This window comes from Salmo salar, chromosome ssa09, assembly GCF_905237065.1.
Source record: "Salmo salar chromosome ssa09, Ssal_v3.1, whole genome shotgun sequence".
NCBI classification, from domain to species: domain Eukaryota; kingdom Metazoa; phylum Chordata; class Actinopteri; order Salmoniformes; family Salmonidae; genus Salmo; species Salmo salar.
Genome location: NC_059450.1, coordinates 155465079 through 155492042, shown reverse-complemented (window position 1 = coordinate 155492042; position 26964 = coordinate 155465079). Strand labels below are relative to the sequence as shown.

The 26964-nt window shown below is 44.5% G+C and overlaps 2 protein-coding genes across 2 annotated transcripts in view; one reads left to right on the top strand and one right to left on the bottom strand.

Annotated features, from left to right (window-relative positions):
* The window catches only part of LOC106613327 (rho guanine nucleotide exchange factor TIAM1), a 150444-nt gene extending 124560 nt beyond the window's left edge, over positions 1–25884 (bottom strand). Inside the window, exon 1 of the mRNA XM_045724874.1 lies at positions 25660–25884. The gene's annotated coding sequence lies outside the window, so the exon portion shown is untranslated. The remainder of the gene's footprint in view (positions 1–25659) is intronic.
* On the top strand, positions 8162–9787 carry LOC123724109 (vegetative cell wall protein gp1-like). The gene has a single exon (XM_045687050.1). It carries the CDS (start codon positions 8162–8164, stop codon positions 9785–9787), a length of 1626 nt encoding a protein of 541 aa, XP_045543006.1.
* Positions 25885–26964: the final 1080 nt, after the last annotated feature.

The following is a 26964-nucleotide window of genomic DNA, read 5'->3' as shown; positions in this document are numbered from 1 at the left end:
ACACAATCCATGTCTCAAAGCTTCAAAATCCTTCTTTAATCAGTCTCCTCCACTTCATCTACACTGATTTGAAGTGGATTTAACAAGTGACATCAATAAGGGATCATAGCTTTCACCTGGATACACCTGGTCAGTCTGTCATGGAAAGAGGTGTTCCTAATGTTTTATACACTCAGTGTATTCTCTCTGCAACCTCCAACACACAGTCGGTTCTGGATTGTTTCCTCAGACCATCTTACTCTTATTTAAGGACACAAATACCAAATTACGAAGTGAAAATAATTAGAGTGTAAAATGTTGTGTTGGCGTTGTGACAGAGTCTGGGTAATTGGGTCAGAGCGAGCGAGAACAAGCCTGTTTCTCACTGTTCTCTTCTCTTCCTTCAGGGCACAGTTAGATAGCAGTCACATGATCATTCATATCGCTAGCTGTTACAGCAGTCACATGATCATTCATATAGCTAGCTGTTACAGCAGTCACATGATCATTCATATAGCTAGCTGTTACAGCAGTCACATGATCATTCATATAGCTAGCTGTTACAGCAGTCACATGATCATTCATATAGCTAGCTGTTACAGGAGTCACATGATCATTCATATAGCTAGCTGTTACAGCAGTCACATGATCATTCATATAGCTAGCTGTTACAGCAGTCACATGATCATTCATATAGCTAGCTGTTACAGGAGTCACATGATCATTCATATAGCTAGCTGTTACAGGAGTCACATGATCATTCATATAGCTAGCTGTTACAGCAGTCACATGATCATTCATATAGCTAGCTGTTACAGCAGTCACATGATCATTCATATAGCTAGCTGTTACAGCAGTCACATGATCATTCATATAGCTAGCTGTTACAGCAGTCACATGATCATTCATATAGCTAGCTGTTACAGGAGTCACATGATCATTCATATAGCTAGCTGTTACAGGAGTCACATGATCATTCATATAGCTAGCTGTTACAGCAGTCACATGATCATTCATATAGCTAGCTGTTACAGCAGTCACATGATCATTCATATAGCTAGCTGTTACAGCAGTCACATGATCATTCATATAGCTAGCTGTTACAGCAGTCACATGATCATTCATATAGCTAGCTGTTACAGGAGTCACATGATCATTCATATAGCTAGCTGTTACAGCAGTCACATGATCATTCATATAGCTAGCTGTTGCAGCAGTCACATGATCATTCATATAGCTAGCTGTTACAGCAGTCACATGATCATTCATATAGCTAGCTGTTACAGGAGTCACATGATCATTCATATAGCTAGCTGTTACAGCAGTCACATGATCATTCATATAGCTAGCTGTTCCAGGAGTCACATGATCATTCATATAGCTAGCTGTTACAGGAGTCACATGATCATTCATATAGCTAGCTGTTACAGGAGTCACATGATCATTCATATAGCTAGCTGTTACAGGAGTCACATGATCATTCATATAGCTAGCTGTTACAGCAGTGACATGATCATTCATATAGCTAGCTGTTACAGCAGTCACATGATCATTCATATCGCTAGCTGTTACAGCAGTCACATGATCATTCATATCGCTAGCTGTTACAGCAGTCACATGATCATTCATATAGCTAGCTGTTACAGCAGTCACATGATCATTCATATAGCTAGCTGTTACAGCAGTCACATGATCATTCATATAGCTAGCTGTTACAGCAGTAATAATAATAATAATAATAATAATAATAGTAATAATAATAATAATAATAGTAATAATAATAATAGTAGCAGCAATAATAATAAAAAGGCACTTACTAGCACTGACTTTGCTGATAGCTACTTTATTGAGGGAAAATTTACTTGGTATGATTGTGATGTTGTCTCACCTAGCGATCTCACCATGAATGCACTAAAAGTCACTCTGGATAACAGTGTCTGCTAACTGTAATTTTCAGATAGTCATACCATTACAGCATTGGCAGTATAACACTTTAACTAGCTACTAGTGAAGACACTAGGCTATACTGTAAACTGTAGGTTACTTTATGATGAACACTAAGAATGCTCTAGTCTAGTGAATCTCACCACAAGGTGACCCGTCTCACACCACTAGAACACTGGCAGTATTCAGTAGGACATTATTTCTGGGGTAGGGCAACTACCAGGCCTGAGACATATAGATGGTGTGAAGCAACACAGGTTACAGTACAGTTAGCTGCAGCTGCACTGTTATCCCCTGCTCCTTTTCAATATCGAGGACAGTGGAAAAACAGTTCAGTCCCTGGGTCTTCTTGACCCTTAGATTTCCTTTATCTAGCGCAGAGGGCTTGGCTTGCAAAGAGATTAGATACTATCTGTTTCCACACAGCAGATGAGAGTGTTAAGATACGGCTTAGAGGTCTCACTCGCTCTCACTAACCAAAAGGCAAACTCTGTGTCCCAAATGGCACCCTATTCCCTATATAGTGCACTACTTATGGGCCCTGGTCAATAGTAGTGCACTATAAAAAAAAAAAAGGGAATAGGGTGCCATTTGGGACACATTTAAAGAATGAAAGGGATCCGTTCTTTAACTCCCATACGTCTTGTTAAATGTTCACCAACACTACTCCAGTCTACGGTGCAAAGCCAGGATTTCAACAACAAAAAATTAAAAGCTCCTTTGAGCTTTGTGGAAACCCCCCTCCCCAGAAAAAAAAATCATTATAAAAATAGTGTGTGATCAACAGATTTTTTTTTTTGTTGCTAGCCTAAAGAGAATATCACATCACAGCAGATGTATTTTTACTGACAGAAAACATCTTCCATCTTTTCTAATAGGCTAGCCTGGAATACAAAATTGAATTTCTCTCCCGTTTCACATCGGAGTTTAATTGTTGCAAGGTACGGGGGAATAATTGCAAGCATACCTCTTTAAGGCCTATGTGTACCCAAGGGTACTGTGTAGGAGCTCCCCACCATCCACCCTATGAAACCAGGACAATAACGGTGTAATCTGACACAGGCAATAGCCTACCCTACACAAAGGACCATGTCTGCGTCACACCCTACACCCTTTACAGCGTACTACTTTTGACCAGCACCCTATAGGGAATACTGAGAGTACACTCTTAACACACACACACCCACCCACCCACCCACCCACCCACCCACCCACCCACACACACACACACACACACACACACACACACACACACACACACACACACACACACACACACACACACACACACACACACACACACCCATCCATCCATCCATCCATCCATCCATCCATCCATCCATCCATCCATCCATCCATCCATCCATCCATCCATCCATCCATCCATCCATCCATCCATACATAACCTTTTTAGGTTTTAGATAGAAAACCTAAAAACCTTTTCCACAGAGGGTTCTACCTGGAACCAAAAAGGATTCTCCTATCGGGACAGGCAAATAAATATTTTTTCCTAAGAGTGTAGGGTGCCATTGAAATGCACACCATGTCACCTACTCAGATGACCTCTGTGTTGTAGACAGCGTTGACATGGGGTCATCCCATAACTATGTGGCAGGTAGATGATTCAGAACCCTTTGTTATTAGAGAGCGAGAGAAACACACACTTTCCACAAATCATGAACTTCAAAATAGATTATTTTACCTCCTGTATTCCCAAAGTGTGTGAGACGTGGTAGTTCAGAGATCAGCGGGTTGAAAGGGAAAATCAGCAGGACAACTCAATATCATTCATTGCAGTGCTAGTTCACTACAGAAAGCCTCCTAGATGTTGTATAGAGCTACAGATGTAGGATCTTAACTTGAGCCAGTTTGCTACAGCATGAAAATAATCCTGCAGCAATCGGAAATGTGAATTATTATGTGGATTTTAATTAATGGTCATTTCTTTTGTCGGGGTTGTGTCACGTCCTGGCCAGTATAAGGGTTAATTGGTATTGTAGTTTGGTCAGGACGTGGCAGAGGGTATTTGTTTTATGTGGTTAGGGGTGGTGTTTTTCTAAAAAGGGCATTTGATTTAAGTATTCCGGGGTTTTTGGGCACTGTTCCTTGTTTACGTATTTCTATGTTGATCTAGTTAGTTGTATGTCTATGTTTGGTTAATTGGGGTGGACTTCCAATTGAAGGCAGCTGTGTGGTGTTGCCTTTGATTGGAAGTCCTATATTAGTTGGGTGTGTTTGTCTGTTTAATTGTGGGAGATTGTTCCGTGTATAGCATCAAGCCTTACAGGACTGTTTATTGTCGGTGTGTTTCGTTTGTATACGTGTTTATTTTGGGTTTTCCTTCTTTCCATATAATAAAGAAGATGAGTTTACACATACCTGCGGCATTTTGGTCCTCCATTACCTACGACAACCGTGACAGGTTGATGCATTTTTCGTAAGGGAAAAATCAAGTCAAAGCTCTACTGCATTGGGGTGATCAAATGAACAGCCTACGTCTGTACAGCTATTCTAGTCATACTTGTCTTGCTATAGTGAATGCTCAACACAACACTTCAACAACGTGGCTTTACAAACATCTGAGTCTCACAGAAGCTTTACACCTTCAGGTTCCCGATCACACAGACTAACTACAACTGGTGAAAGAAGGTCAAGAATGTATGGACTGACTGACTAGTCCCAACACAACACAGCCCTGTAATCAATGAGGTTGGAACACCACAGATGTCAGGTGTGAGGAAAGGTGTTGCTGGAGAGAGGACCTAGGAGAGTATAGCACCAATATCGTCTGTCTGTCTGTCACCTGCCACGTCAACCCATGGCGTGTCATTGGTGGCACAAAAAAAAAAGTTTGGACACGCCTAATCATTCAAGGTTTTTTCTTTATTTTCTAAATTTTCTACATTGTAGAATAATAGTGAAGACATCAAAACTATTAAATAACACATATAGAATCATTTAGTAACCAAAAAAAAACTGTTAAACAAATCAATTTATATTTGAGATTCTTCAAAGTAGCCACCCTTTGCCTTGATGACAGCTTCGCACCCACTTCATCTAGCCTACATTAGAGATGATCAATCTAACTAGCTGATTCATCTAGCCTACATTATATATCTAACTACCTGATTCATCTAGTCTACATTATATATCTAACTAGCTGATTCATCTAGTCTACATTATATATCTAACTATCTGATTCATCTAGTCTACATTATATATCTATCTAGCTGATTCATCTAGTCTACATTATATATCTATCTAGCTGATTCATCTAGTCTACATTATATCTAACTAGCTGATTCATCTAGCCTACATTATATATCTAACTAGCTGATTCATCTAGTCTACATTATATATCTAACTAGCTGATTCATCTAGTCTACATTATAGATCTAACTATCTGATTCATCTAGTCTACATTATAGATCTAACTATCTGATTCATCTAGTCTACATTATAGATCTAACTAGCTGATTCATCTAGTCTACATTATATATCTAACTATCTGATTCATCTAGTCTACATTATAGATCTAACTAGCTGATTCATCTAGCCTACATTATAGATCTAACTAGCTGATTCATCTAGCCTACATTATAGATCTAACTAGCTGATTCATCTTGCCTACATTATAGATCTAACTAGCTGATTCATCTAGTCTACATTATAGATCTAACTAGCTGATTCATCTAGTCTACATTATATATCTAACTATCTGATTCATCTAGTCTACATTATAGATCTAACTAGCTGATTCATCTAGTCTACATTATATATCTAACTAGCTGATTCATCTAGTCTACATTATATATCTAACTAGCTGATTCATCTAGTCTACATTATATATCTAACTAGCTGATTCATCTAGTCTACATTATATATCTAACTAGCTGATTCATCTAGCCTACATTATATATCTAACTAGCTGATTCATCTAGCCTACATTATATATCTAACTATCTGATTCATCTAGTCTACATTATAGATCTATCTAGCTGATTCATCTAGCCCACTCCCTTTCATCTTTCTATCAAAGATACTTAACTCCCCTTCATCTTTGGTTTTCGCTTGCTTCGCCAACAATGTGTAATGAGTGTGTTTTTGCAGAAGATTAAGGTCTACAGTGCCTTCGGAAAGTATTCAGACCCCTTGACTTTTTCCACATTTTGTTACATTACAGCCTTATTCTAAAATGGATTAAATAAAGAAAAATCCTCAGCAATCTACACACAATACCCCATAATGACACATTTTTGAAAATGTGTAAAAAACATATTTCATGTATTTACATAAGTATTCAGACCCTTTGCTATGACACTCCAAATTGAGCTCAGGTGCATCCTGTTTCCATTGATCATCTTTGAGATGTTTCTACAACTTGACTGGAGTCCACCTGTGGTAAATTTAATTGATTGGACATGATTTGGAAAAGCACACACCTGTCTATATAAAAAGGTCCCACAGTTGAAAGTGCATGTCAGAGCAAAAACCAAGCCATGAGGTCGAAGGAATTTTCCAGATACCTCAGGGACAGGATTGTGTCGAGACACAGATCTGGGGAAGGGTACCAAAAAATGTCTGCCGCATTGAAGGACCCCAAGAACACAGTGGCCTCCATCATTCTTAAATGGAAGAAGTTTGGAACCACCAAGACTCTTCCTAGAGCTGGCCGCCTGGCCAAACTGAGCAATCAGGGGAGAAGGGCCTTGGTCAGGGAGGTGACCAAGAATCCGATGGTCACTCTGACAGAGCTCCTCTGTGGAGATGAGAGAACCTTCCAGGAGGACAACCATCTCTGCAACACTCCACCAATCAGGCCTTTATGGTAGAGTGGCCAGACGGAAGCCACTCCTCAGTAAAAGGCACATGACAGCCCACTTGGAGTTTGCCAAAAGGCACCTAAAGAGTCCCAGAAGATGAGAAACAATATTCTCTGGTCTGATGAAACCAAGATTTAACTCTTTGGCCCGAATGCCAAGCATCACATCTGGAGGAAACAGGCACCATCCCTACGGTGAAGCATGGTGGTGGCAGCATCATGCTCTGGGGATGTTTTTCAGTGGCAGGGACTGGGAGACTAGTCAGGATCGAGGGAAGATGAACGGAGCAAAGTACAGAGAGATCCTTGATGAAAACCTGCTCCAAAGCGCTCAGGACCTCAGACTGGGGTGAAGGTTCACCTTCCAACAGGACAACGACCCTAAGCACACAGCCAAGACAACGCAGGAGTGGCTTCGGGACAAGTCTCTGAATGTCCTTGAGTGGCCCGGACTTGAACCCAATCGAACATCTCTGGAGAGACCTGAATATAGCTGTGCAGCGACGCTCCCCATCCAACCAGACAGAGCACTATATAGGGAATAGGGTGCCATTTGGGCCTCTCACCATGCAACGTGAATGACGGTCATCAACAGCCTGTTGGGCCAGAGGGGGAGTGTGTGACAACAGGGAGAGATATCCATACAGCTCTCTTTTGTCCCATCCTATTTCACATGGATTCTGTATTTATTATAGGCTATTCAGAGAGAGGTTGGTGCTCTTTCTAGTGACCTCCATTACTCAATGTTTGGCATGACAATAAGTGACAAGGACTTGGCATGACAATGGAGTGACAAGGACTTGGCATAACAACACAAATAGACTGAGACTACATGTACTCCAGGATGTTTCTTCTCTCTTACTGTAGGAATAAAAAATCAGGATTTTTTTCCCCCCTATTTAAAAGTAGTGCACTATATAGGGAATAAGGAGCCCTTTTGGGCACTATCCTAGCTGAATGTAGCGAGGACCATTGGAACAGCCTGCCTGATGGAAACCAATTAGGTTTCATTCATAATTCATATCAGGATTGGTAGTATGCTAAACTGCTGCATACTGACTAACTAACTGAACACGGCTGGGCTGGGTGTTTTTCATTTGATTCTGGAAATGTTTTAAATTACATGCTGTCATATAAATTTATGAGGATAGATTTCTTCATGGACAATATGTCACAATACTGCCAACATCATGTCACCTCCTTGTGATGGAGACCTTTAACGCAGGCCAGGAAGAGCAAAGATTGACGAGTGCTCAAATTAAATCCAATGTAAAGCATATGGCCATACTCAACTGAGATGCAGGCAGTGTGCATCGTTTTCGGATCAAATATATTGGAAAATCACCAACCATGGGTCTAATAGTAAGGAAATACTGTGGCCAGAACCATGTACAGAAACCACAAAAACTTCACAAAATGTCCCAACACTACCCACTCCCAGTCCTGTCAAGAGACAAGCCAAGCCCCAGCACCATCCAATCCCAATCCCGTCAAGCCAAGCCCCAGCACCACCCAATCCCAATCCCGTCAAGCCAAGCCCCAGCACCATCCAATCCCAATCCCGTCAAGCCAAGCCCCAGCACCATCCAATCCCAATCCCGTCAAGCCAAGCCCCAGCACCACCCAATCCCGTCAAGCCAAGCCCCAGCACCACCCAATCCCAATCCCGTCAAGCCAAGCCCCAGCACCATCCAATCCCAATCCCGTCAAGCCAAGCCCCAGCACCACCCAATCCCGTCAAGCCAAGCCCCAGCACCACCCAATCCCAATCCCGTCAAGCCAAGCCCCAGCACCATCCAATCCCAATCCTGTCAAGCCAAAACCCAGCACCATCCAATCCCAATCCCGTCAAGCCAAGCCCCAGCACCACCCAATCCCGTCAAGCCAAGCCCCAGCACCACCCAATCCCAATCCCGTCAAGCCAAGCCCCAGCACCACCCAATCCCAATCCCGTCAAGTCAAGCCAAGCCCCAGCACCACCCAATCCCAATCCCGTCAAGCCAAGCCCCAGCACCACCCAATCCCGTCAAGCCAAGCCCCAGCACCACCCAATCCCAATCCCGTCAAGCCAAGCCCCAGCGCCATCCAATCCCAATCCCGTCAAGCCAAGCCCCAGCACCACCCAATCCCAATCCCGTCAAGCCAAGCCCCAGCACCACCCAATCCCAATCCCGTCAAGCCAAGCCCCAGCACCACCCAATCCCAATCCCGTCAAGCCAAGCCCCAGCACCACCCAATCCCAATCCCGTCAAGCCAAGCCCCAGCACCACCCAATCCCGTCAAGCCAAGCCCCAGCACCACCCAATCCCAATCCCGTCAAGCCAAGCCCCAGCACCATCCAATCCCAATCCCGTCAAGCCAAGCCCCAGCACCACCCAATCCCAATCCCGTCAAGCCAAGCCCCAGCACCATCCAATCCCAATCCCGTCAAGCCAAGCTAAACCCCAGCACCATCCAATCCCAATCCCGTCAAGCCAAGCCCCAGCACCACCCAATCCCAATCCCGTCAAGTCAAGCCAAGCCCCAGCACCACCCAATCCCAATCCCGTCAAGCCAAGCCCCAGCACCACCCAATCCCAATCCCGTCAAGCCAAGCCCCAGCACCACCCAATCCCAATCCCGTCAAGCCAAGCCCCAGCACCACCCAATCCCAATCCCGTCAAGCCAAGCCCCAGCACCATCCAATCCCAATCCCGTCAAGCCAAGCTAAACCCCAGCACCATCCAATCCCAATCCCGTCAAGACACGGCCCCAGCACTACCCAATCCCGTCAAGACACGGCCCCAGCACTACCCAATCCCGTCAAGACACGGCCCCAGCACTACCCAATCCCGTCAAGACACGGCCCCAGCACTACCCAATCCCGTCAAGACACGGCCCCAGCACTACCCAATCCTGTCAAGAGACAACCCAAGCCCCAGCACCAGCACCTCCCCAGAAACTGTAGGGGAATGGAGAGAGACACTGGTAGCCCAAATGAGCTGTATGCGACTCTGGATGGAGCTGTGGCTTGGGGGGGGGATGGGAGGGGGAAGGGAGTGAGTTGTAGGTGGGGATGGGAGGGGGAAGGGAGTGAGTTGTAGGTGGGGATGGGAGGGGGAAGGGAGTGAGTTGTAGGTGGTCTGGGAAAAGGGAGCGAGGACTAGGTGGGGGAATTGTATACCAGGGACAAACAACAGCGATTCCCACTCCCTGGAAACAGCACTTCTGTCCTGAAGAATGCCTACTGTATGTTTAGATAACAAAGTCCTAAAATACACAGTGCTCAGATGAAAGAGCAGCTGCTGAATTCCAGATCCACAGCTTCATCCCCATTACGGTGTCAAACAGATAAATGGTCTCTCGTCTTCCACCTTTGAAGCTTTAAAAATTAGGTTAAACAAAAAGACGCTGTTTTAGACTTTATGAAGTGAACTACTGTGTTTTCTTTGATATATATCCCTCTAGATCAACTTTAAACACGTCAATGACAGTTGGTATCCCCCCCCCCCCCCCAAAAAAAAAAAATACATTTAAGGAACTCAGTCTTACTCTTGAAAATTGTAATAGTAGAATGTACAAGGTATAATTTCCATATTGGGTATCATCAGTTCCTCTTGTCATGTCCGTCATTACAGACCTTACAGAGAGAGATTTATAACATGAAATGTCCAGATCAACCAGCACACGTCAGCTAACATTTTTTTTTTAATTATTTTATGTAGGTGTTTTTAGCCCATAGATTTAAAAAAATACAAATAAAAATGTACTTGAAAAATCATATGAATAAACATTAGACATGGCAAAATGTGTTGAACTACAGGAAATAAGCTTTAAACCTGCAACGTTTTTCTCTCCAACAACAAGAGGGGTGTGAATGGAACAGTGTGACAGGAACAGTGTTGGTGGCCATAGAAATAGACATGGCGCGTGGGGGGCGCGAGATGTTCAAGAAGGCTGGAAGGAAGGAAGGAAGGAAGGAAGGAAGGAAGGAAGGAAGGAAGGAAGGAAGGAAGGAAGGAAGGAAGGAAGGAAGGAAGGAAGGAAGGAAGGAAGGAAGGAAGGAAGGAAGGAAGGAAGGTCCCCCCCCCTCAGTGAAAAAGTTTTGGAACCCCTGCACCAGTATATAAACCCTTATGTTATACTAGGGAAATTGTTTTCCGAGTGAGGACTTGTGAAGAGCAGAATCAACAACGTCTGCATAATGAAAACAGTTGCTTTGTGAGAAGGTGTTAAAACTTCTGTTAGCCATTGTTATGTAAATGCAAGCTGAAAAGGACCAGTGGCCTGGCTTTGGCCCCAAGTGAGAGCAGGTCTGCCGGAGCCATGGCCCAGTGACACACGAGTGCCGGCCCGCGTAGATGGAAACAGAAAAGTCTGAGTGTTTTTGGTAAAACCTGTATGACAGACAGACAGAGACAGATAGACACACAGACAGTGGCCATCACAAAGCCCTGACCTCAATCCTATAGAATATTTGTGGGCAGAACTGAAAAAGCGTGTGCAAGCAAGGAGGCCTAGAAACCTGACTCAGTTACACCAGCTCTGTCAGGAGGAATGGGCCAAAATTCACCCAACTTATTGTGGGAAGCTTGTGGAAGGCTACCCGAAACATTTGACCCAAGTTAAACAATGTAAAGGCAATGCTACTAAATACTAATTGAGTGTATGTAAACTTCTGAACCACTGGGAATGTGATCAAATAAATAAAAGCTGAAATCTCTAACCGACCTGGCCGGGGTATCCTGGAATGACATTGACCTCATCCCGTCAGTAGATGATGCCTGGCTATTCTTTAAAAGTGCCTTCCTCACCATCTTAAATAAGCATGCTCCATTCAAAAAATGTAGAACTAGGAATAGATATAGTCCTCGGTTTCACTCCAGACCTGTCTGCCCTCGACCAGCACAAAAACATCCTGTGGAATTCTGCGTTAGCATCGAATAGCCCCCGTGATATGCAACTTTTCAGGGAAGTTAGGAACAAATATACACAGGCAGTTAGGAAAGCTAAGGCTATCTTTTTCAAACAGAAATTTGCATCCTGTAGTACTAACTCAAAAAAGTTCTGGGACACTGTAAAGTCCATGGAGAATAAGAGCACCTCCTCCCAGCTGCCCACTGCTCTGAGGCTAGGAAACACTGTCACCACCGATAAATCCACTATAATTGAGAATTTCAATAAGCATTTCTCTACGGCTGGCCATGCTTTCCACCTGGCTACCCCTACCCCGGTCAACTGCCCGGCACCCTTCACAGCAACCCGCCAAAGCCCCCACCATTTCTCCTTCACCCAAATCCAGATAGCTGATGTTCTGAAAGAGCTGCAAAATCTGGACCCCTACAAATCAGCCGGGCTTGACAATCTGGACCCTCAAAAACCGATCCTCAACTTCGGTGATGTCACCTATAAAATAGCCTCCAACACTCTACTCAACAAACTGGATGCAGTCTATCACAGAGCCATCCGTTTTGTCACCAAAGCCCCATATACTACCCACCATTGCGACCTGTACGCTCTTGTTGGTTGGCCCTCGCTTCATACTCGTCATACTATCTACAAGTCTCTGCTAGGTAAAGCCCGGCCTTATCTCAGCTCACTGGTCACCATAGCAGCACCCACCCGTAGCACGCGCTCCAGCAGGTATATCTCACTGGTCACCCCCAAAGCCAATTCCTCCTTTGCCTTAAATCCCTTATCTTACTGTATATAGACTTTTTGTTTTCTTTTGTTCTACTCTATTATTGACTGTATGTTTTGTTTATTCCATGTGTAACTGTTGTTGTATGTCTCGAATTGCTATGCTTTATCTTGGCAAGGTCGCAGTTGCAAATGAGAACTTGTTCTCAACTAGCCTACCTGGTTAAATAAAGGTGAAATAAAAAATAAATCACTCTCTCTACTATAATTCTGACATTTCACATTCTTAAAATAAAGTGGTGATCTTAACTGACCTAAGACAAGGAATTTGTACTAGGATTAAATGTCAGGAATTGTGAAAAACTGAGTTTAAATGTATTTGGCTAAGGTGTTTGTAAACTTCGACTTCAAACTGTACCTCACAGCTATGAGCATTAGCATCAAGCATAGGATACCTCCGAGCTATGAGCATTAGCAACAACCATAGGATTCCTCCGAGCTATGAGCATTAGCAACAACCATAGGATACCTCCGAGCTATGAGCATTAGCAACAACCATAGGATACCTCCGAGCTATGAGCGTCGCCCTCCATCACTGCCACTCAAATCAAATTCAAATCAAACTTTGTCACATGCGCCGAACAGGTGTAGACTTTACCATGATATGCTTACTTACGAGCCCTTTCCCAACACTGCAGAGTTAAAAAGTAAGCAATTATGAATTGAGGGATGAATACAGGTTTATTGAATAGGACACCTCACGTCTATTAGCATTAGCAGCCATTAGCATCTAGCATAGAACACCTCACATCTACTAGCATTAGCAGCTATTGGCATCTAAAAATAGGACAACTCACATCTATTAGCATTAGCCGCTATTAGCATAGGACACCTCACGTCTACTAGCATCTATCATAGGACAATGAATGGTGTGGCTGTTGAACAAGTTGAGGAGACTAAATTACTTGGCGTTACCTTAGATTGTAAACTGTCATGGTCAAAACATATAGTTATAAATGGTTATAAAGACGGAGAGAGGTCTAGCTGTAATAAAGAGATGCTCTGCTTTTTGACACCACACTCCAAAAAGCAAGTTCTGCAGGCGCTAGTTGTCTTATCTTGATTATTGTCCTGTCGTGTGGTCCAGTGCTGCTAAGAAAGACCTACTTAAGCTGCAGCTGGTCCAGAACAGAGCAGCATGTTTTGCTCTTCATTGTAATCAGAGGGCAAATATAAATACTCTTGCCTATGAGTTGAGGAGAGACTGTATCACTTATTTTTCTAAGAAACATTCATGTGTTGAAAATACCAACTTGTTTGCATAGTCAACTTACACACAGCTCTGACACACACACTTATCCCACCAGACATGCCACCAGGGGTCTTTTCATAGTCCCCAAATCCAGAATAAATTCCAGAAAGCGTACAGTATTATATATCGCTCTGGATAAGAGCGTCTGCTAAATGACTTAAATGTAAATGTAAATATAGAGCCCTTATTGCATGGAACTCCCTTCCATCTCATATTGCTCAAATGAACAGCAAAACCTGGTTTCAAAAATCAGATAAAGCAACACCTCGCGGCACAACGCCTCTTCCCTATTGGACCTAGATATTTAGTCTATGTATTGATATGTAGGCTGTTTTTCTGTACTTGAGCTGTTCTTGTCTATTCATGTTCTGTATTGTGACATGTTTCAGGAAGATTAGCTGCTGTTTTAGCAACTGCTAATGGGATCCTAATAAAATACCCCCAAAAAATACCTAACGTCTATTAGCATTAGCAGCTATTAGCATCTAGCATAGGACACCTCACATCTATTAGCATTAACATTATCTATTAGCATCAGGTAGCACAGGATGGGGGTACAGGGGTGGGCAATTCCAGTCCTCGAGGGCCTGATTGGTGTCACAGTTTTGCCCCAGGCCCCCAGCTAACACACCTGACTCCAATAATCACCTCATCATCATCTTCAGTTTAGAATGCAATTTGATGAATCAGCTGTGTATGCTCGGGATGGAGGAAAAAATAATAAATAACATTTAAAAAAAAAAAAGAAGAGTAGAACACCAAATCAGGTTCTCGAGGACTGGAGTTGCCCACCCCTGTAGCTCTGTGTCACAGTGGATTTTCACACAAGAGGCCAAGACACTGATAGGCTGAGGCCAAGACACCGAAGGCCAAGACACCGGTAGGCTGAGGCCAAGACACCGGTAGGCTGAGGCCAAGACACCGGTAGGCTGAGGCCAAGACACCGGTAGGCTGAGGCCAAGGCACCGGTAGGCTGAGGCCAAGACACCGGTAGGCTGAGGCCAAGACACCGATAGGCTGAGGCCAAGACACCGGTAGGCTGAGGCCAAGACACCGGTAGGCTGAGGCCAAGACACCGGTAGGCTGAGGCCAAGACACCGGTAGGCTGAGGCCAAGACACCGATAGGCTGAGGCCAAGACACCGGTAGGCTGAGGCCAAGACACCGGTAGGCTGAGGCCAAGACACCGGTAGGCTGAGGCCAAGACACCGATAGGCTGAGGCCAAGACACCGATAGGCTGAGGCCAAGACACCGGTAGGCTGAGGCCAAGACACCGGTAGGCTGAGGTCAAGACACCCGATAGGCTGAGGCCAAGACACCGATAGGCTGAGGCCAAGACACCGATAGGCTGAGGTCAAGACACCGATAGGCTGAGGCCAAGACACCGATAGGCTGAGGCCAAGACACCGGTAGGCTGAGGCCAAGACACCGATAGGCTGAGGCCAAGACACCGGTAGGCTGAGGCCAAGACACCGGTAGGCTGAGGCCAAGACACCGGTAGGCTGAGGCCAAGACACCGGTAGGCTGAGGCCAAGACACCGATAGGCTGAGGCCAAGACACCGATAGGCTGAGGGATAGCGTAAAGAGACGTTTTGGTTTTTCAGCCTTCTATAGTGTGTAGATACAATTTATTTTAAAACAGTATTTTGTAGGGAACAACCAATGAGCAGCAGGTACTTCTAATCAGGGGTGTGGCTTTTCTGGTCTACAAGTTAGTCACAAAAAAAAACGGAATTATAGGGTATGGGAACAAAGGGCAATTCATGAATCAATTGACTTTGGTGTCTGCTCACTTGGATACATTATATAAATTCATGAGATAGCATACTACAAAGGACATCAGTCTTGGGCTGTTCATTATAATGCGGGGTTAACTCATAAACGATATGAAAAATCTGATATGGACAGTGTTCTTGTAAAAACAGTCGAAATTTGGCTTATAGGCAGGAGGTGAAATCTAGTTCTTTGTTTAAACCGTGTGGAGATAGAGAATTTAATTGGACGTATCCACATGGCTTTTCTGGAAGAAATAATTCCTTTAGCAGTGCAAGTTACACATGACTTTATCTCATAGGTCGTAAAAGTCTGAGGTCATGCAACGTTACAACATGTCCTTATGGTGCTACATGATCTACAGGGGAAACATCCTTATGGTGCTATATGATCTACAGGGGAAACATCCTTATGGTGCGATATGATCTACAGGGGAAACATCCTTATGGTGCTACAGGATCTACAGGGGAAACATCCTTATGGTGCGATATGATCTACAGGGGAAACATCCTTATGGTGCTACAGGATCTACAGGGGAAACATCCTTATGGTGCTATATGATCTACAGGGGAAACATCCTTCTATGGAGCTACAGGATCTACAGGGAAACATCCTTCTATGGAGCTACAGGATCTACAGGGAAACATCCTTCTATGGAGCTACATGATCTACAGGGGAAACATCCTTATGGTGCTACAGGATCTACAGGGGAAACATCCTTATGGTGCTATATGATCTACAGGGGAAACATCCTTCTATGGAGCTACAGGATCTACAGGGAAACATCCTTCTATGGAGCTACATGATCTACAGGGGAAACATCCTTATGGAGCTACAGGATCTACAGGGGAAACATCCTTCTATGGAGCTACAGGATCTACAGGGGAAACATCCTTATGGTGGTACATGATCTACAGGGGAAACATCCTTCTATGGAGCTACAGGATCTACAGGGGAAACATCCTTATGGTGCTACATGATCTACGGTTGAAACATCCTTCTATGGAGCTACAGGATCTACAGGGGAAACATCCTTATGGTGCTATATGATCTACAGGGGAAACATCCTTATGGTGCTACAGGATCTACAGGGGAAACATCCTTCTATGGAGCTACAGGATCTACAGGGGAAACATCCTTATGGTGCTACAGGATCTACAGGGGAAACATCCTTATGGTGCTACATTATCTACAGGGGAAACATCCTTATGGTGGTACATGATCTACAGGGGAAACATCCTTATGGTGCTACATGATCTACAGGGGAAACATCCTTATGGTGCTACATGATCTACAGGGGAAACATCCTTATGGTGCTATATGATCTACAGGGAAACATCCTTATGGTGCGATATGATCTACAGGGAAACATCCTTATGGTGCGATATGATCTACAGGGGAAACATCCTTATGGTGCTACATTATCTACAGGGGAAACATCCTTATGGTGCGATATGATCTACAGGGGAAACATCCTTCTATGGAGCTACAGGATCTACAGGGGAAACATCCTTCTATGGAGCTACAGGATCTACAGGGAAAACATCCTTATGGTGCTACAGGATCTACAGGGGAAACATCCTTATGGAGCTACATGATCTACAGGGGAAACATCCTTCTATGGAGCTACAGGATCTACAGGGGAAACATCCTTCTATGGAGCTACATGATCTACAGGGGAAACATCCTTCTATGGAGCTACAGGATCTACAGGGGAAACATCCTTCTATGGAAGGCCTCTTTTCTCTCTCTCTGACTTCATCTGATTTAACCAACAGGAAGAAAACATTTCTGGATGGTTTTATAGGTGAGTAAAGGTGGATTCTGGAAGGCAGAATTCTGTCTGATGATTGTATATCCTGACAACAGACTTGATGTCATTACGACTATCATTGAAAGTAAGTTTAAATATACATTGAACAAAAATATTTTAAAAAACGCAACATGTAAAGTGTTGGTCCCATGTTTCATGCGCTGAAATAAAAGATCCCAGAAATGTTCCACACGGACAAAAAGCTTATTTCTCTCAAACTTTGTGCAGAAATTTGTTTCCATCCCTGTTAGTGAGCATTTCTCCTTTGCCAAGATAATCCATCCACCTGACAGGTGTGGCATATCAAGAAGCTGATTAAACAGCATGATCATTACACAGCTGTACCTTGTGCTGGGGGACAATACAAGGCCACTTTAAAATGTGCAGTTTTGTCACACAACGCAATGCCACAGATGTCTCAAGTTGAGGGAGCATGTAATTGGCATGCTGACTGCAGGATCGCCCACAGAGCTGTTCCCAAATCATTTAAAGTTAATTTCTCTACCATTAGCAGCCTCCAATGTCATTTTAGAGAATTTGTCAGTACGGCCAACCGGCCTCACAACCATAGACCACATGTAACCACGCCAGCCCAGGACCTCCACATCCGGCTTCTTCACCTGTGGGAACATCTGAGGATGGAGGAGGAGAGGGGGTGCTGAGGAGTATTTCTGTCTGTAATAAAGCCCTTTTGTGGGAAAATGGCTGGGTCTGGCTCCCCAGTGGGTGGGCCTGCAAACTCTGACAAATAAAGGCCAAGACGCTGGCAGGCTGAGGCCAAGACGCTGGCAGGCTGTCTTTCACTTCCTAATCATTCGTGTGGCAGCTAGTGGCCTCCCTGCCTGTCTGTCTGGTCCAGGCATTTAAAAACATCCCTTAACTACGGACTTCATTCCTTTGCTGGCTACAAGACTGGACACAAAGCTGACCACGGATTGGCTAGACAACATGACAACAGAGCCAAGGACAGTTAGCAGCAGCTAAAAGAACCGTGGTGATGTATTGAGAATGTGTTTTCTGTTAATCCGCCGTGATTAGAGTCTCCTTCCAGCAAAGCGATCAATGTGTTCCAGGTCAGCGAGCTTTTCAATATCAAGCTGATGCTCTGCTATGCGATGTGGCTTGGCTGTTTCTTTATGTAACACTCAAAAAAAAACACTCAGACACACAATCAATTAAAAGACTCCAAACACCCTGTAGTGCATCACATATGACCAGAGCCCTGCTGTTTGGGACAGACCCCTTTCCACTTCCTGTCAACCCCTCATATCAATCTGAAGCAGGGAATAAAGAGGTTGAATACATTTTAAAACAGGGTGACGGTAAAAACTGTTAAAAAGACACTCGATCTTCAAGGTAGCTGAACCGAGGCAAACCGAGCGGACGTCCTCTATTGAAGCTGTGATGACCAGTGCAGGCAGGAGTGTAAACTCTACTGACAATGACCTTAAAGCTGGTGACAAAGTCCACCAATAGGGTTTCATTTGAGTCCTTGACGTGAGAGTCGAGACGGCAAGTTTCCACATATGACCCACACATGAGAAAGGACATCAGAGACAGAGACGGTCTTCTTCAGAGAAGAAAATATGGCTTTCAAATCACGTGCACGGTTTGTTTGTCACGTGCACGGTATATAACCGGTGTAAAACCTTACAGTGAAATGCTTACTTACAAGCTCTTCCACAACTATGCAGAGTTCACATCAAATACAAAAAGAAATCCCAGAAAATTATATTTTTTTAAAAAGAAAGCCCAGAATTCTCTGACCGTACTAGTTGTGCATCTATACAGATCAGTCCTGACCCATACAGATCAGATTTGATATATACAGACAGCTCAGATGTGATCTGTACAGAATATGCGGCCGAGTCTACTGATCCAAATCAGATCTGATCTCCAGATCTCTACATCTCCAGAACAGGCCCGCCGTGAAGCCTTGGGTCCCACTAAACACCCACGTCTCCACCACAGCACCCCCAGGAACTAACCCTACCCCTGGGGAGATACCCACCCCATGCACCCTCCTCTCCATCACCACAAAGTCCACTGGAGCTAACTCAAACCCCATGGGAGACAAACATGACAGTCTAAATTCTCCTCTGCATCCACAACCACCACAGCACTCCAGGAGTTAACCCCCCCTCCCCCCCAGGAGTTAACCCCAACCCCCTCAGGAGTTAACCCCCAACCCCCCCTCCCTCCCAGGAGTTAACCCCAACCCCCTCAGGAGTTAACCCCCAACCCCCCCAGGAGTTAACCCCAACCCCCAGGAGTTAACCCCCCTCCCTCCCAGGAGTTAACCCCCCCTCCCCCCAGGAGTTAACCCCCCAGGAGTTAAACCCCCCCAGGAGTTAACCCCCCCAGGAGTTAACCCCACCCCCCAGGAGTTAACCCCTTCCCCCCAGGAGTTAACCCCCCAGGAGTTAACCCCAATCCCCCCCAGGAGTTAACCCCAACCCCCCAGGAGTTAACCCCAACCCCCCAGGACTTAACCCCAACCCCCCAGGAGTTAACCCCAACCCCCCCAGGAGTTAACCCCCCAGGAGTTAACCCCCCCAGGAGTTAACCCCCCCAGGAGTTAACCCCAACCACCCCAGGAGTTAACCCCCCCAGGAGTTAACCCCCCAGGAGTTAACCCCAAAGGCGTCAGCATGCTCCAATCTCGGCAAGGCGAACCAAAATGAGAGTGCTTGCATACTCTCTTAAAAGCCATTCGCTTGAAAAACGAGAAAAAAAGACATCTTGAGGCGCCGAAGCCAGTATACACTTCCTCAAAATAGTCTGAATTTCTTTTCAGATAACTCAAGAAATCTGACATTTTGGCAGAGGAGATCAAACTGTACCCGAAATGTTTGGGATGGGAAGCATGCGGACGCCATAACTCCAGGAAACCCCTCCACTCCCCTAATCTTCCTTCCCTCCAGCCCCCTGTGCATTGAGGCGTGACCCATCTGGGTCTTGGCACACACACACACACACACACACACACACACACTACACACAAACTACACACCACACACACACACACACACTACACACACTACACACTACACACTACACACCACACACACACACACACACACACACTACACACCACACACACACACACACACACACACACACACACACACACACTACACACTACACACACACACACACACTACACACTACACACACACACTACACACTACACACTACACACCACACACCACACACACACACTACACACACACACACACACACACACACACACACACACACACACACACACACACACACACACACACACACAAAGCTGTGGAGGAACAGAAACATCTGGGCTGTGCTGGTCTCAAACAATCATACACACACACAGTCCTAGTCACTCACACACACAGTCCTAGTCACTCACACACACAGTCCTAGTCACTCACACACACAGTCCTAGTCACTCACACACACAGTCCTAGTCACTCACACACACAGTCCTAGTCACTCACACACACAGTCCTAGTCACTCACTCACACACACAGTCCTAGTCACTCACTCACACACACAGTCCTAGTCACTCACTCACACACACAGTCCTAGTCACTCACACACACAGTCCTAGTCACTCACACACACAGTCCTAGTCACTCACACACACAGTCCTAGTCACTCACACACACAGTCCTAGTCACTCACACACACAGTCCTAGTCACTGACACACACAGTCCTAGTCACTGACACACACAGTCCTAGTCACTCACACACACAGTCCTAGTCACTCACACACACAGTCCTAGTCACTCACACACACAGTCCTAGTCACTCACACACACAGTCCTAGTCACTCACACACACAGTCCTAGTCACTCACACACACAGTCCTAGTCACTCACACACACAGTCCTAGTCACTCACACACACAGTCCTAGTCACTCACACACACAGTCCTAGTCACTCACACACACAGTCCTAGTCACTCACACACACAGTCCTAGTCACTCACACACACAGTCCTAGTCACTCACACACACAGTCCTAGTCACTGACACACACAGTCCTAGTCACTCACACACACAGTCCTAGTCACTCACTCACACACACAGTCCTAGTCACTCACTCACACACACAGTCCTAGTCACTCACTCACACACACAGTCCTAGTCACTCACACACACAGTCCTAGTCACTCACACACACAGTCCTAGTCACTCACACACACAGTCCTAGTCACTCACACACACAGTCCTAGTCACTCACACACACAGTCCTAGTCACTCACACACACAGTCCTAGTCACTCACACACACAGACCTAGTCACTCACACACACAGTCCTAGTCACTCACTAATAAGTCTGGCTGGACATTTGACTTACTGCAAATTTCAGAAATGATGTGACTAAACTCTACAAAAAAAGAAACTGTATTATCAACGATCAATGATGAAGAATGATGGGAGAAAAAAAAATAACATTTCTATATGCATGAATATGAATATATAATCATCATTTTATGCCTCGCAATCAACAAAATGTACATTGTTTAAAGCACACAGCACTCCAGCTCCAATAAGCCCCTTTTATGATGAACGACATGTGAACAACCAGTGGTGGTTCTAGGCCATTTCATCTGGGGGAGGGGGCCAAGTTGGGGCCAGTTGTACTGTTAGAGGGGCCAGTTACATTAGACGTTATTGTTGTCATATCGTTTTCTTCACTGCCGTTAGCAGGTAAAAGACCATGTTCATAATCATCATCGTTGCCACTGTCTAATAACGGATGTAAAAAAAGAACAATAGCAAAAATGTGTTAGGTAAAAATTATTTCATACTCCACATTTAGGGGGGCCACAAGGGGTCCACAATTGTTGTCACAGGGTCACTGTGACAGATCCAAGTTGGCTAGACTAAATATAAAGATAAGTTGGCTAGACTTTAAATATAAAAGATTAGTTGGCTACTCACTAACACATGGACTTGTGCTTTAGAGATTGTTTATGAGACCCTATGTTTTTATTTTGTATAATTCCTGCTACAAGAAGTTGGTCATTTATTCGTGGATGTGCCTTGTACATGGTTCTGGTTAAATTTGTAACAAAAATAGTATTTTCATAGACTTGAAAGCCAGATCAGTGATTATTGCAAACAACCAGGTTGTGGAAGGCCTATATTTAGTCCAGGAAGAATTTACCATACAGTGTTATTGACCTACACACAAAACGTGTGTGTGTGTGTGTTTGTATATATATATTTTAAAAAAATAATAGAGATATGATTTTTAGGCCATAATCACCCATCACCCACCCACACTACCTTTAGAGCCAAGACTACCAGATAAAACTTTTATTTTTATTTTTTACTCTCATCACTGAATATCAGAGTAGCTAAAAATCATCCACCCAAATCCTCTCTTCTCAGCTAGTCCTAGTCCTGGTCAGCTCTGAGAGTTGAAACCAGAGCCCTACTACCCCTTGACCTCGTGTCCTGCTAAGTTCTAGGATGACTGTTGCTAGGCTACATTTCCATAACTATGACAGGCAGCAGATGACCCATTCTCACCCTGATCTGGGCTTCCTTTAGCACAAAAAGACACAGAAGCAACCTGGGTTTAAATAGATTGAGATTCAACAAACCTACAGTCCTTCGGCCCCATTTTCCCAGGACACTTATTTATTTCACCTTTATTTAACCAGGTAGGCTAGTTTTGAGAACAAGTCCTTTATTTAACCAGGTAGGCCAGTTGAGAACAAGTCCTTTATTTAACCAGGTAGGCTAATTTTGAGAACAAGTCCTTTATTTAACCAGGTAGGCCAGTTGAGAACAAGTCCTTTATTTAACCAGGTAGGCCAGTTGAGAACAAGTCCTTTATTTAACCAGGTAGGCTAATTTTGAGAACAAGTTCTCATTTACAACTGCGACCTGGCCAAGATAAAGCAAAGCAGTTCGACACAAACAACAACACAGAATTACACATGGAATAAACAAAACATACAGTCAATAACACAAGAGAAAAAAAAGTCTATATACATGGTGTGCAAATGAGGTAAGATAAGGGAGGTAAGGCAATAAATAGGCCACAGTGGCAAAATAATTACAATTTAGCAATTAAACACTGGAGTGATAGATGTGCAGAAGATGAATGTGCAAGTAGAAATACTGGGGTGCAAAGGAGCAAAAAAAGAATAATAAATAACAATATGGGGATGAGGTAGTTGGATGGGCTATTTACAGATGGGCTATGTACAGGTCCACCATGTCCAGATAAAACGTCCGGGGTAAAAAAAAAAAAGTTGAATGAAAAAAGTAGAGCGAGGAAAAATCTAAGACGTTAGAAAATGTATTAAAAAGTAAAAAGTTTGGCAGATAGCCAAGTAGCAACAAACAGCGGAAAATCACAGAGACAAGTCCAGAAACTGAGGACGGAGGAACCATCAGACTAGTCAGTCCCTCATGCTAACTTTTACATATAGCTACTATCACAACCAAATTAATTGTACAGTATTGTGAAAAAATATGAATGGCAACATACAGTTGAAGTCACTGGAGACTAGTAAGGATGTACAGTTGAAGTCAGAAGTTTACATACACCTTAGCCAAATACATTTCAACTCAGTTTTTCACAATTCCTGACATTTAATCCTAGTAAAAATTCCCTGTTTTAGGTCAGTTAGGATCACCACTTTATTTTAAGAATGTGAAATGTCAGAATAATAGTAGAGAGAATGATTTATTTCAGCTTTTATTTCTTTCATCACATTCCCAGTGGGTCACAAGTTTACAAACACTCAATTAGTATTTGGTAGCATTGCCTTTCAATTGTTTGTCTTGGGTCAAACGTTTCAGGTAGCCTTCCACAAGCTTCCCACAATAAGTTGTGTGAATTTTGGCCCATTCCTCCCGACAGAGCTGGTGTAACTGAGTCAGGTTTGTAGGTCTCCTTGCTCGCACACGCGGTTTCAGTTATGCCCATAGATTTTCTATGGGATTGAGGTCAGGGCTTTGTGATGGCCACTCCAATACCTTGACTTTGTTGTCCTTAAGCCATTTTTCCACAACTGTGGAAGTATGCTTGGGGTCATTGTCCATTTGGAAGACCCATTTGCGACCAAGCTTTAACTTCCTGATTGATGTCTTGAGATGCTGCTTCAATATATCCACATAAATTTCCCTTCCTCACGATGCCATCTATTTTGTGAAGTGCACCAGTCCCTCCTGCAGCAAAGCACCCCCACAACATGATGCTGCCACCCCCATGCTTCACGGTTGGGATGGTGTTCTTCGGCTTGCAAGCCTCCCCCTTTTTCCTCCAAACATAACGATGGTCATTATGGCCAAACTGTTCTATTTTTGTTTCATCAGACCAGAGGACATTTCTCCAAAAAGCACAATCTTTGTCCCCATGTGCAGTTGCAAACCGTAGTCTGGCTTTTTTATGGCGGTTTTGGAGCAGTGGCTTCTTCCTTGCTGAGTGGCCTTTCAGGTTATGTCGATATAGGACTCGCTTTACTGTGGATATAGATACTTTTGTACCCGTTTCCTCCAGCATCTTCACAAGGTCCTTTGCTGTTCTTCTGGGATTGAGTTGCACTTTTCGCACCAAAGTACGTTCATCTCCAGGAGACAGAATGCGTCTCCTTCCTGAGCGGTATGATGGCTCCGTGGTCCCATGGTGTTTAAATGTGCATACTATTGTTTGTACAGATGAACGTGGTACCTTCAGGCATTTGGAAATTGCTCCCAAGGATGAACCAGACTTGTGGAGGTCTACAATTTATTTTCTGAGGTCTTGGCTGATTTCTTTTGATTTCCCCAAATGTCAATCAAAGAGGCACTGAGTTTGAAGTTAGGCCTTGAAATACATCCACAGGTACACCTCCAATTGACTCAAATGATGTCAATTAGCCTATCAGAAGCTTCTAAAGCCATGACATCATTTTCTGGAATTTTCCAAGCTGTTTAAAAGGCACAGTCAACTTACTGTATGTAAACTTCTGACCCACTGGAATTGTGGTACAGTGAATTATAAGTGAAATAATCTGTCTGTAAACAATTGTTGGAAAAATTGATGTAGATGTCCTCACCGACTTGCCAAAACTATAGTTTGTTAACAAGAAATTTGTGGAGTGGTTGAAAAACGGGTTTTAATGACTCTAACCTAAGTGTATGTAAACTTCCGACTTCAACTATAGCAAAAAGTGGACATCGTTTTGCTTGCTTAGTTGTGAGAGACGAGGTTTGGTTTCTTCACACCTCCTTTAAGAGGGAAAAGGATTTAAAACCAAGGAGCCATTTGCCTCTGCAGCTATCTCAGGAACACACACAGACACTGCATGCTACACTAAAACATTTTAGACACACACACACACACACACACACACACACACACACACACACACACACACAGCAAATGGAAATTAGTTCTCCTTACCTTGCTGCAACAACGCAGACAGAGCCAGTGTGCTTCCTAACTATCCTCAGACCGACTGCTCAGATTCAGAGAAAATCACCACATCACTGGAGACATTACACGCTCCATTCTGGCGGCTCCAGAATCCTGACACTCCTCTCAACTGTGCCGAGGGAAGACTGAGGCGGTATAGTGTGACTGACTGGCTGCTGCTGCTGTGTGCCGCGTGTGTGTGTGTGTGCGTTGCCTGCCAGGCTGATTTGAGGAACTGGGGGGTAGAATACAGCAGGGAGAGAGGAAGGGGGTGTGGCTGTTTGTAAAACTCTCTCCTCACTCACTCTCACATCCCTCTCTCCTTCGCTGGTTCTTTGATCCCTCCCTCCCTCTCTCTCTGATCCCTCCTTCCCTGATCCCTCCCTCCTTCCCTGATCCCGCCCTCCTTCCCTGATCCCTCCCCCCCTCGTTCTCTGATCCCTCTCTCTGATCTGATCCCGCCCTCCCTTACATCCTTCCTGATCCCTCCCCTCTTTCCCGATCCCTCATCCCTCCTTCTCTGATCCCTCCCCCCTTCTCTGATCCCTCCCTCCTCTGATCCCTCCCCCTTCTCTGATCCCTCCCCCCTTCTCTGATCCCTCCCCCCTTCTCTGATCCCTCCCCCCTCCTCTGATCCCTCCCCCTCCTCTGATCCCTCCCCCCTTCTCTGATCCCTCCCCCTCCTCTGATCCCTCCCCCTCCTCTGATCCCTCCCCCTCCTCTGATCCCTCCCCTCAGACTGAGAAGTGACTGTCGTGCCAGCAGGAATGTCTATTCCCTTCTTATAAATCCATCCTGCGTCGTTCTCCTGTTTAATTGCCTCAGAAGCTCCCTCGTGGGAAGCATCAAATTTCAACCTGGACACAGGGGTAGACGTAACATGGTAAACTTTAATTAGAGTGATATGGTACGTTCCGTATGGTATGTATTCATTTGTGGATGTCCATCATCCATTTCGTTTGATGTGTTACGAATTTGAAACGTATGATATGTTACAAATTCCGATTTATTGATGCTAACTTTAGCTAGGTGGCTAACACTAACATGGTAACGTTACCTTGCCCTAGAGGTTAGGATTGAGGTTAGGGGTTAGGTTAAAGGGTTAGGGAAAAGGCTAGCCAAGTTAAAAGATGCACTATGCAGAAATTGCTCAAAAACTTCATCAGGTTAGGCCCCTATTTTCTCCACTTCCTGTCTGACTGACATGCCCAGAGTAAACTACCTGTTACTCAGGCCCAGAAGCCAGGATATGCATATAATTGGATAGAAAACACTTTGAAGTTTGTAGAAATG